Below are 12,557 nucleotides of genomic sequence, written 5' to 3'. Positions count from 1 at the left end.
ATTTACAAGCAAGTTTGAATAGAACCTCTTTGGGGAGAACTATGTCATGTAGATTATAGCCTGGCATGTGTAGAGGTATCATATAGAAACATATACAATAGTAAGACGATACGGTACTGCCTCTAAGTAGAAAGTGGGATGAAGACAGGGTAGTACAGCAAAACAAGCTTTCCAACTGAAAAAGGAGCAGGACTGTGCAACATAATGAAATAAAGATTGAGGGTGCTTGTGTTGCCAAACAAGATCTTATTTTGTCCCAAGCCAAGTTGATAAGTAGTGGAGTTTTGTTTGTTTGTTTGTTTTTTATTTTTGAGGTAGGGTCCCACTCTAGTTCAGGCTGACCTGGAATTCACTATGTATTCTCAGGGTGGCCTCGAACTCACAACAATCCCCCTACCTCTGCCTCCTGAGTGCTGGGATGAAAGGCATGCGCCACCACACCCAGGTTGTTTTGTGGTGTTGTTTTTTTTTTTTAAAGGTAGCTAGAAGTGACCTTGGGCAACAATCAAGCTATAAAGTGAGGGGAGAGCTGTGTGAATTTATTGTAAGCAGGACACATTTCTATGTGGAGGAAGACCCAGAGTCATTACCTCTGCAGCTGACCTCCAGAGCTTGTGCTACCTAGAGGGGATGTGTGACTTTGCGCTTGTCTCACCATTGTGTGTCTGGCTTACGTGGGATCTGGAGAGAGATCGAGCATGTGTCCTTAGACTTCACAGGTAAGGCAAGAGCCTTAAGTGCTAAGCCATCTCTCCAGCCCAATAGTTAGTTTTTCTATTTGTGCTTTAGTTAAGATGGGGTTGAATAACTAGTTTTCTTAGAAGCAGCTGAAGGGTTGGTGAAAAAAAAATAAAATTCAGCTAGGCTAAGAAGCAAAAAGCCCTATATTGTATTCTTATGCATAAATACACAGTCATGTCAAACATAGACACAGGCTAACAGCTAAACATAGATAAAATGACAAATAATGTGAAATCAACAGTGATGAGTTGAGACTAGTGAGAAACTAAGAAAGCACATAGCTTAGTTTCATTACGTCAGTTCACTCACTCTGGGTCAAAACAATGTAGACGGTTACATCTCAGAGACATCACTTAACCTAAATGTTGAGAGGCCCGGTAAAGGCAGAAAGGTCAAAAGCTGAAAGTTTATTATGATAAACTTAGTATTTTCTGTGTTTCAACAATAAGTGGAGAGGGAGATGCCCTTACAAATTTAAATTCCTTATAAATAAAATTCAGAAAGCCCTTAGCTTATAGGTCAAGGCAGTGATCTGAAATTCTTTAGCAATTACCAGAGGATCTTGGTAAGACCCATGAAACCCTTTCAAGTTTTTAGCCCAGTTTTTTTAAATTATTAAATTACAGTTATTCAGGGAAAAGGAAAAGAAAGTACAGAGAGCTTCTGCCACGTGGAAGGCAGGAGTGGGTAGGGAGCCCCCTGGGCGTAGGGGTGGAGTCCCGAGTCCTCCATCTCAGCCCAGGAGCTGAGGGGTGCTTCCCAGAGCAGGGCCTGGACATCCAGGAGAGGTGCCAAGCCAGCACAGAGAAGCCTTGCCCACCTGGTTGGGATTTCTAGCCTAGTTTTTATCCTGGAAGTATAGGTAGTGTCAGAATCTCCTTTTGCTCCTGGCCTTCAGTTTTCTAATTTGAGATTACTTAAAAAGAAAGGAGAGGGTAATTCCAGAGGGAAACCAGGATAGATGAGAAAAGTGAGATTTCTTAGAATTCTTCTTTAGTTCTGACACTAAAACCCATAAAGTGTGCTTATTTCCTATTTAACATTTTCATCCTAATTTTGATAGGTTCCAAAATAGTTTACAATTTCATTTAAATTAGAAATTTCAGCATTTCTTCTTACATGCTTTTAACTTCTTGTTAAAAGTAGGCCAGCTATTTATCTTTAGTTCTGTTGTCTAGTACTTTTTAAGTGTCAGACTAACCAGTTTGAGCATATCAAATGTTCCCTTTTTTCCGATACTTGCAAGTAGAATTATCAGACATCAAGCCAGCTGGACCACCAATTGGTGGTATTTTCTCTGATTAATTCATCCTTCTGTGAAATTTTGCTTTTAAGTCCTCCCCACCCCCAAACTGCCTGTCATGGGAGCTGTTTGGGTTAGGGTTCTGGATCACATTTACTGCTGCACGGGGTCTCCATCGCTCTCTTTGTCCACCTGTGAAGTTGGTTCCCGCCGTGGCGTCTGAATGGGACCCACAGGTGAGAACACGTAGTCAGCCCGCACTCGAGGAGGCCCTCTGTCTCCCGGGTCCTGTCTGCGGCCGAGCCGGGGAGGTTCTGTCCAGCCCAGGAAGGAGGTGCTCTGCTGCGGAGCTCCCTCGCGTGACCTGTGTGGCCCAGCTCATCTCCCGACACTTCCTTCTTTTCAAAGAGCTGAACACTGCTGGGCCGCTGCCTGTGGTGCACTGATCCGTGCTGTCCCTTTAAATAAACCTCTTTGCTACTTTAAAATCCTCAGATGAGACACCAAGGAACAGGAAGCAATCGAGGAGAGGCCACTGGTACTAGGACCCACCAAGCTTTCCCTGGAACACGTGTCAGAACGGGCTTTCTGTGCCAGCCACTCACAGTGCTTCCATAAGTTGATACTAGAAAGTTATTTCTGAGGCTCAAGCCTCCCTTTTATTTGGTTTAAGATTTGTGGGTTTATTCTAAACTGGATGCTAAATAGCTTCATTTGAGCCCGGTATGTCGGTGCACACCTTTAATCCCAGCTCTCCTCCAGAGGAGGAGGTAGGAGGATCATCACTGAGTTCAGGGCCACCCTGAGACTACATAGTGAATTCCACGTCAGCCCGGTCTGGAGCGAGACTTTACCTCAAACAACTGAAGAAGAAGAAGAAAAGGATGGTAATTTAAATTGTTGGTAAATATTGTTGAGTATATTTTAGACTTTTCTTCCGTTTATTATTAGGAGACTATAAATAAATGTTAAGTATAGGAACTAGCAATTTGATTTTTTGTTTGTTTGGTTTTTCAAGGTAGGGTTTCCCTCTGGCTCAAGTTGACCTGGAATTTACTATGTAGACTCAGGATGGGCTTGAACTCACTGTGGTCCTCCTACCTCTGCCTCCCGAGTGAGTGCTGGGATTAAAGGTGTGTGCCACCATGCCCGGCCTTGGATTTTTTTTTTTTTAAAGAAAAAAAGATTAGTAATATTAGGAGCTTAGAATGGATGCAGCTCAGTGATAGGGCTTGCCTGTCCCCGAGAGCCCATGGAGTCAGTCATTCCCCAGCACTCCTCCAAAATAGATGGTGTGACTTTAAAGAAGCGGTGGCTCCTGCAGAGAAAGTCAACCGGCTGCCCCGGCAACTGCACCGGCTGTGCTGGGCGCGCACGGGCACATCCAGTTCACACAGCCAGCCCGGTAGAGTCCAGTTCCTCTGCGAGACTTGAGAGTGAGAACAAATTGCTCTGAAAAGAATAAAAGATCAATATTGACACTGTAAGGAAGGATGGAGTGAACAAAAAAATGCTTATGTGGTGGCCTGTGGTGCTTTTCTGTATTATTCCCCCCGCGTCCCCGGTTGTTTGATTTTGTGATTTAACGTGAATCCAAGGTCTCGCACTTTGAAGACTCTGCTCTGACGCTGAGCTGTAAGATGGTGTGGGGGGTATTACAGAAGTTCACTGGGACCTGTTTCCTCTTTCTTTGCCACTGTTGGTGTACTCTTAGAGGAGATAATGCTGCTTTGTCCTCTTAACTGTAGACGAGGACAGGTCACTGTCCTCTGCTTCTGCTGTGTCACCCAGTGGTCTTCAGCCGTGTGGTCTGTGGCTGTAAACTAAGGCAACACTGGGCTGTGAGACACTTAGATGCCCTTGGCATGCATGTCTGGTAAGGTGAGCACGCAGAGGAGAGGCTTGGCTCTTCAGGATGATTCCTGGATGCTTACGATTTGTGAATGACTTGGTGTCTGGTCATAGTGATAGCATTTGGGTCACCAGGTTTTAAGACTAAAGCATTTTTAATTAGTACTTATTTAAAACAGTTATTGAATATTGAGTTTTGTGCAATGTATACAAAATATTAATGAAACAGTTGTGTTCTCTGCCTTTAGAGGATGACATACTCTTTTCTATGCTAACCAAGAGAGAGAGAATATCCAAATTAGTAAAATTAGAGATGAAAAATGGGAGATTGGGGTTGAAGAGGTAGCTCAGTGGGTACAGGTGCTTGCTCGCAAAGCCTGAAAGCCGAGGTTTGATTCCCTAGTACCCATATAAGCCAGCTACACAAAGTGGCCTGTGCATCTTGAGTTTGCAGTGGCAAGAGGTCCTGGTGTGCTCAGTCCACTCCCTCCCTTTCTCCTCTTCTCTCTCTGCTTGCAAATAAACGAATAAAATATTGAAGAAGATGAGAGATTACTACAAATTCCTAGGAAATCCAAAGAATCATTTCAGAATGATTTGAAAACTTATATTCCAAAAATCTGGATGAAATGGATAAATTCCTAGATACATATGCTAATTTTGTTTAGCCATCATCAAAATTATTTATCTGAAGTAGTCTTTACATTTTATTTTTTAATTAATTTATTTGAGATAGAAGAGGGAAAGAGAGAATGGGCATGCCAGGGCCTCTAACCACTGCAAATGAACTCCAGACGCATGTGCCACCTTGTGCATCTGGCTTACGTGGGTCCTGGGGAATCAAACCTGGGTCCTTAGGCTTTGCAGGCAACAAGCACCTTAACCTTTAAGCCATCTCTCCAGCCCAGCTTAATACTTTGTTTTTTGTTTATTTTTATTTATTTATTTGAGAGCGACAGAGAGAAAGAGAGAGAGAATGGGTGCACCAGGGTCTTCAGCCTCTGCAAATGAACTCCAGATGCATGCATCACCTTGTACATCTGTCTTACGTGGGTCCTGGGGAATCAAGCCTTGAACTGGGGTCCTTAGGCTTCACAGGCAAGTGCTTAACCGCTAAGCCATCTCTCCAGCCCCCAATTTAATACTTTGAAGAGATGGAGATAATATAATTTACAAAAAAAAAAAATGACTTAAGCCTTTTCAACAGTATGTGTAAAAGGAGATCAGATATGTATTTTTTTTCAAGGTAAAGTCTTGCTGTAGCCCAGGCTGACCTGGAATTCACTATATAGTTATATAGTCTCAAGGTGGCCTTGAACTTACAGCAGTCCTCCTACCTCTGCCTTCCAAGTGCTGGGATTAAATCACTACTCCTGGCAGATACTGATTTTTTCGTTTTTCAAGGTAGGGTCTCACTCTAGCCCAGGCTGACCTGAAATTCACTATGTAGTTTCAGGGTGGCCTTGAACTCATGGTCATCTTCCTACCTCTGCCTCCCAAGTGTTGGGATTAAAGGTGTGTACCACCACACTTGGCTTGCAAACAATTTTTGTTAAGAGAAATGAAAGCTTTAGATATACATTTATTTATTTAAGGGAGACAGGAGGGAGGCAGATAGAATGAGCACATCAGGGCCTCCAGCCACTGTAAATGAACTCCAAATGCATGTGCCACCTTGTCTATCTGGCTTACATGGGTACTGGGAGGTTGAACCTGGGTCCTTAAGACTCCACAGGCAAGCACCTTAACTACTAAGTCATTTCTCCAGCCCAAAGCTTTATATTCTGATCATATTTGCAGAGTATTAGAACTGATCTGAAACTAGAAGAATATTCAGAAAATACATTTAGCTTGTCAGGAAAATAATTGGCTGTTGCTGGGTGAGATGGAATGGAAACTGGAAGTTTGAACAATGAGCTACTAGAAATGAATATACTTTTTTAAAAAGTTTTTGTTTGTTTATTTATTAGCGACAGACAGAGAAAGAGCCAGACACAGAGAGAGAATAGGCATGCCAGGTCCTCCAGCCACTGCAAAGGAATTCCAGACACGTGTGCCCCCTTGTACATCTGGCTTACATGGGTCCTGGGCAATCGAGCCTCGAACCGTGGTCCTTAGGCTTTATAGGCAAGCACTTAACTGCTAAGCCATCTCTCTCCAGCCTCAGAAATGAATGGACTTTTAACAATGAAATTAAAGATACAGATGCATTGGTGTAGAGCAGGAATTGATTTAGCTTGTCTAGTAGGACCTTTGTGATCAGCTTAGTAAAACACGGAGTCCTGGGATAATTCTTGTGACCCATGATCAGCTTAGCATTATCTGTCCTGGGGTAGATGCGCATTTGGAATGCTATGGCAGGAGCAAACAAACAGAACGGTAACCAAACAAAAGTGCTTATGTTACACTCTATTAGAAGAAATTCTGTAACTCTTTTAATCAAATTGGAAAATAAACTTTATGGTAACTGCTGAAATTCTTTTTTTCCTATTAGGTACCATAAGATCAGTTTTTGAAAATCTTACTACCTTTTTTGGTTTGCTTTTAGTTGATGCGGATGAAATTAAAAGGCTAGGGAAGAGATTTAAGAAGCTTGATTTGGACAATTCTGGTTCGTTGAGTGTGGAAGAGTTCATGTCTCTGCCCGAGTTACAACAGAATCCTTTAGTTCAGCGAGTGATAGACATATTCGACACAGATGGGAACGGAGAAGTCGACTTTAAAGGTAAGAAAGTCTTGGTTTTTTTTGTTTGTTTGTTTGTTTTTAAAGACACAATTTGGATAACCTGTGCATAGTCCCATAGCTCTATGTATAAAAATGAAGCCAGTTTTTTTTTTAAGTCTGTATTTTTTGTGATCTTATAAAAGATCATGTTGAAACCTAAAACTCTGCGACATGTACATTTTAATGAGCCTTTACTGTGTGTCATAAATGGTTGACCCAGCTCTTAGGGTAATACTCTTCCACCCCAGGGAGATTTGGGACTCCATTTATCTTTAGAAAGTGATTCTCATTTGAGGGCAACTTAAGAATATTAGAAGCTGTATTTCCCCCCTTACCTGTTATTTTAGGTTTTTATTTTATTTATTTTTTTGCTTTTTCAAGGTAGGGTCTCACTCTGGTCCAGGCTGACCTGGAATTAACTATATAGTCTCAGGGTGGCCTCGAACTCATGGCAATCCTCCTACCTCTGCCTCCCGAGTGCTGGGATTTAAGGCGTGCGCCACCACGCCTGGCCGTTATTTTAGTTTTTAAGAATGAGACATGTACTGCAGTGTATGGTGGCTCATATCTATAATCCAAGCACTTGGGAGGCTGAGTCAGGAGTATCTTTAGGTCAAGATCAATCTGGGATACTTTGTGAAACAGGCCAACAAATAAAAGAGAAATGGACCTGTACTGATCTAGTGAGAGTTAATCTATAGTTTAAAGAGATGTGTTTAAAGTTCAGTTCTTTGTAAATGAGTCTAAAATTTATTATAATTTAGTGTTTACCAGGTAGGGAAGAAAAATAACTACTTTGCATGAGACTTCTAACAATGCATTGAAGTGACTCCAAATTTGAAATAAAAACTCAAAATTATTTTGGTAAAACAATTCAGTCTTTTTAAAATTTTTATTTATTAGAGAGCTAGAGGCAAGTAGAGAGAGACAGAGAGAATGGGTATCCCAGGGCTTCCAACCACTGCAAATGAACTCCAGACACATGCCCACCTTGTGCATCTGGTTTATGTGGATCCTGGGGAATTGAACCTGTATCCTTTGGTTTTGTAGGCAAGCACCTTAAGTGCTAAGCCATCTTTCCAGCCCTCAGTCTTTTTAAAAGAACTCCCTTTCTAAGAAAAGCTAAGTATCTTAATGTTTTTGAGTGGTGTGGCTTGCAGTATTTAGCACATAATTCAAGTTGATGAGCCTTCAAAGAACTCCCAAGTTGAAATAAGAAAGAGAATATGGCATATTGTGTCTGGAGCTTTTAACCAGCATCTTTGCTTCTCAGCATTGCTTTTAATGTTTTGCACAGGAACTACCCCACTTTTGAATGTGTACAGTAAATGTTGCTTTTTTTGTGTCGAAGAAATTGAGAGTTCTGATTTGTAAACATTTTCGACTCTTACTCAGAATTCATTGAGGGAGTGTCCCAGTTCAGTGTCAAAGGCGATAAGGAGCAGAAGCTGAGGTGTAAGTATTCTTTATTAATTTCCTTGTCCTTAAACTGCCATTTCATAGTGCATTATAGGTTCCTTTAAAATTATTCTTAAACATTTCCCATAAGTTTGAAGCCAGCCTGGGGTAGAGTGACACCCTGCCTTAAAAAAAAAAAAATTCTTTTATTCCATATCCTTAGGCATAATGGAAATACTACAGTTTGATGTAAAGCCAATAATGAATAATACTTTGTTTTCACGTGAATAGTGGGAAATTAGGTTTTCTTCTGAAAACAGCCATGCTGTGTACCCTGGGCTATTTGTTGTGGACAGTCTTGAGCCCATAACTCATACCCTTAAATCACCCATGCTCAGCAGAACGAACCTATGGGAAACATGCATATTTTGGAGGCACCATCTTCTTGGGCATAATTCAAGACGTCTTTCCTTTGAGAGCACTCATGCGGGTGACTGCATTGACGCCTTGTTTCCTTTCCTCTTTTCCAGTCGCTTTCCGCATCTACGACATGGATAAAGATGGCTACATTTCCAACGGGGAGCTCTTCCAGGTGTTGAAGATGATGGTGGGGAACAATCTGAAAGATACACAGTTACAGCAAATTGTAGACAAAACCATAATAAATGCAGATAAAGATGGGGATGGAAGAATATCGTTTGAAGAATTTTGTGCTGTATGTAAAAAGCCGATTTTTCTATTAGTCATGTATTGAAAACGTACTTTAAGAACTATTTAATAGAGAATTTTTATATACATTTTGCTTTAGAAATTTAATTTTATCTAATTTTACCGCATTTATGGTTTGAATTATATTGTTTAACTACTAATAATAAAGAAATGCAATTTTCAAGAATAATACTTAGACATTCTCTGATAAAATGCCACAGTAATGGTACCAGTAACTTATTAGTGTTGAGAGCCCTGGGTTATATTATAAATTATACCTAGATTACATATATATTTTAAAATGTGTAATGTCTGTAGCACTGATTTCAAGAAAAAGTAATACTGGAATATTATTTGGAGTGGCCTTGTAAGTACTGAAAGTCAGCTAGAGTTTAAGCAGTATTGCTTATGAAAATAAGAGAATGAGGACTAGGTAACAAACCACTCATTTCATAGGAGGGCTTATATAACTAATAGACTTTGTGATATATTTTTCAACTGGAAAGTTACTAGCTTAAAAAGAGTAAAAATTTAGCTAGAAGAGGGTTCATCTCCAACCTCAGCACTGACAGAGGAGCCGTATAAGTGAGCAGTGCACATTTAAAAATAATTTCTTTTATTTACTTATTAGAGACAGGGAGAGAGGGAGAAAATGGACACACCAGGGCCTCCAGCCACTGCAGACAAATTCCAGACACATGAGCCACCATATTGCATTTGGCATGGGACCTGGGGACTCGAACCTGGGTCCTTTGGCTTCACATGCATGTGTCGTAACTACTGAGTATCTGCAGCCCAAGCTTTCCCATTTGTAACAAGGCATTTTAAGAGAAAGGAGTGGCCTATAAAGTCCAAAATGTTCTCTAGCTTGTCATAGCACAAGCTTGCAGACTCTTGTATTAGGGTGCAAAGATGTGGTGTCTGGATGCAGTCATGAACATTCTAAGTGGAAGCGCTTCATGCGTAACAAAAACAAAGCTTCTGCAAACCGATAGGATAGTGTGCTTTTACATTTACATTGTACTTGTTATCGTGGTTACCTTTCTAGAAGGCATTTCTTAGGTGATGGTAAACTTGCTTTGTTCTGTCTGTTGCAGGTTGTAGGTGGACTAGATATCCACAAAAAGATGGTGGTAGATGTGTGACTCTTTGAAGAGTTCTACCCAACACTTTTGCTTTCTTCTCCATCTCTGAAGATCTGCTCAAGACGTCCAGCAATGCTCTCTGTGTATTTAATGGAAGTATTTTTCTCTGTGAAGCCACATTTTCCAACATGAGCCTCATGAAGCCAACTAAGTGTTATTGAACTCTTAATCTCTCAATAACTCCGTGTAGCACTTTACAGTCTGAAGGATAGCAGCATGACAAGAGCATCCATCACTGGTGGAGAAAGGGAAGGGGTTGGCTTTTTAATTTATTTTTCTTCATCTTTTATAACAAAGTATCTATATATACATATGTAAATATTTATATATAGATATATGTAGCTTTCTATATCGTTAGTAAGTTGGCTTTAATTTAATATACTTGATTCAGAAACAAACAAAATGTTAGAGTACAAAAGTGCCAAGCAGAAACATAAACCATCCTTTTATTTCACACAGTTTCTATGTAGATAGAAGATTATACAATTTGAACTGGGTATTTAGCCAGCTATTGTCTTTTTCCCGTGCTTTCTCCGTTGAGGGATTGACAAAGCAAACTAATGTTCTGTTACCTACCTTAACTACATTTGTGTGCCCAGAGTCTGTAGCGTTATTTATACATGGATCACTTGCAGGGACAGTGTCTTACTGCTGAGCAGCTTGCTCGCCCCGTCTGCTTGGAGAGCCCAGTTCGGTGCCGCTGCAAGCAAGCTCTTGCGTTCAGACGGCATCTGCATCACTTCTCGGCCTTTTGGCTGAGATCAAATGTAGATGGTGTCCGCACATACTTTGTAGCAAGGAGCCGTTACTTGACTAGATGTCCCTGAGCACATGTAATACTCCACTTGTGATTTTATATATTAAGGCCAGAAGCTATCTGAGATAGTGATAATTTTTTCATGTATTAATGAACCCAAAGTAATCATGTAATGGCTTAAAAAAATATCTGTTTCATTATACATGGGCAAATATTTTGCTACTAAACTGTTTGTGAACATGAATCCCTTCTGTTTTTTAAAAGACCTGCAGCTAATCTAAAAAACCTTGTGATATTTAATGTGCAGATATTTAAGCACCTATGCTTGTAATTTAAATGGGGAAAATCTTGTTAACCTATATGCCATGGAAAAGCAAATTTTATCCAATTTATACTTCAATTTCTTTGTCACAAGGCATAGAGTACATATTTTTTGCCTATATTATTGTTAATGGATGATGACTTAATTAGTGTGATATAAAAATATGTCATGTTCTACCACTTGATGTTATCCCTTCCCTTTCTGCAAAGGTACTGTTGGCTGGAAGAAAGATTCTGGTTAGTTTTATATGATGATAGAAGTCTTCCTTACATAGTTTTTCTATAAAACCTGGTTTCATAATCATGAGTGGTAACAGGCAGGTTAAATCAAGGTGAATGAATATTAAATGAGCATACCTGTCTGTCGTTGCTGTTCCTTCAGCTGAGTGCTGCACATCATGGGCTCTGTCTGTGAGAGAAAAATCCCGGTGCTTGGTGTCCTTGCATGACATGGAGTTTTGCATGTAGATCAATTTAAAAATGTACCTCTTGTTTACATAATTTGCATAATTTTAAAAGATGATGTTGCCAAACTTTGGAAATGTTAATGTTCAAAATGAAAATCTCCACTACATGTAACTTTCTTCCTCTGGATCAGTACGTGGCTTACAACCCCGGCCAGCGATTTGATCTGCTCCAGTGTCAACTGCCATGTGCTTCGCTTCAAGAGGGAACTAGTCTTTTGTGAATTTTTTGTACATAATTATTTGTAACAAAGGTTATAGCAAACGCTTTCTATTTCTCTTGCTTGTGCATATCTTGGCTGGCGTTACAGAAAGTAGTGCAAAAATTATATCCTTACTGGGGAGTAGGATTTTCTTTTTAGTTTGTGGGGGGGGGTTCAGGGGAAGGGTTGTTTATGTTGAATGTGTAGATTTTCTTCTGCATGATACACATCATGTGTTATCTTTAGAAAACTTCATACTGTATGAATAAGAAAATAAAATATTTGAAACTTGCTTGAATGTACTTAGTCATCTTTGACGGACTTCCGCAGGTATGATAGCGTCTCTTCATGCTTTTGTATTTTTGTTTAATAATTCTTTTGTTTATTTATTTGAGAGTGACAGAGAGAGAGGCCTCCAGCTGCTGCAAACAAACTCCAGACGCGTGTGTCCCGCGCCCCCTTGAGCACCTGGCTAAAGTGGGTCCTGGGAAATGGAGCCTCGAACTGGGTCCTCCGGCTTCACAGGCTAGAGGTTACAGGCACTTCATTGCAAAGCTTGGTGGCCTGGGTTTGATTTCCCAGTGCCCATGTAAAGCCAGCTGCAGAAAGTGACGCATGTGCCTGGAGTTCCTTTGTAGCTGCAGGAGGCCCTGGTGCACCTGCTCTCTCTCCTTTCTGTCTCTCAAGTAATTAAAAAATAACGATAAGGTCACTTTTTTTTTGGTTTTTCGAGGTAGGTTCTCACTCTAGCCCAGGCTGACCTGGACTTCACTATGGAGTCTCAGGGTGGCCTCGAACTCACAGTGATCCTCCTACCTCTGATCCCGAGTGCTGGGATTAAAGGTGTGCGCCACCACGCCCGGCTTCACATTTTTTTTTTTTTTTTTTTTTTTGGTAATGATGATCTGGAGGTGAAATAAATCTGGTTTATCTGGGTAAAAAAAAGATTACATAGTCCTATAGTACTTCCACATCCATTTCTTCCTAATCACTTTCTCCAC

The 12,557-nt window shown here is 40.6% G+C and overlaps 1 protein-coding gene across 1 annotated transcript in view; it reads left to right on the top strand.

Annotated features, from left to right (window-relative positions):
- The window catches only part of Ppp3r1 (protein phosphatase 3 regulatory subunit B, alpha), a 28,891-nt gene extending 17,043 nt beyond the window's left edge, over positions 1-11,848 (top strand). Inside the window, exons 3-6 of the mRNA XM_004660068.2 lie at positions 6,384-6,560; positions 7,956-8,015; positions 8,489-8,673; positions 9,764-11,848. Of these exons, the coding sequence (XP_004660125.2) occupies positions 6,384-6,560; positions 7,956-8,015; positions 8,489-8,673; positions 9,764-9,811 (470 nt within the window). The 3' untranslated portion in view covers positions 9,812-11,848. The remainder of the gene's footprint in view (positions 1-6,383; positions 6,561-7,955; positions 8,016-8,488; positions 8,674-9,763) is intronic.
- Positions 11,849-12,557: the final 709 nt, after the last annotated feature.

The sequence above is a fragment of the Jaculus jaculus genome, chromosome 18 (assembly GCF_020740685.1).
Source record: "Jaculus jaculus isolate mJacJac1 chromosome 18, mJacJac1.mat.Y.cur, whole genome shotgun sequence".
Taxonomy (NCBI): Eukaryota; Metazoa; Chordata; class Mammalia; order Rodentia; family Dipodidae; genus Jaculus; species Jaculus jaculus.
The sequence above is the reverse complement of the archived record's forward strand: the minus strand, read 5'-3'. Positions and strand labels throughout refer to the sequence as shown.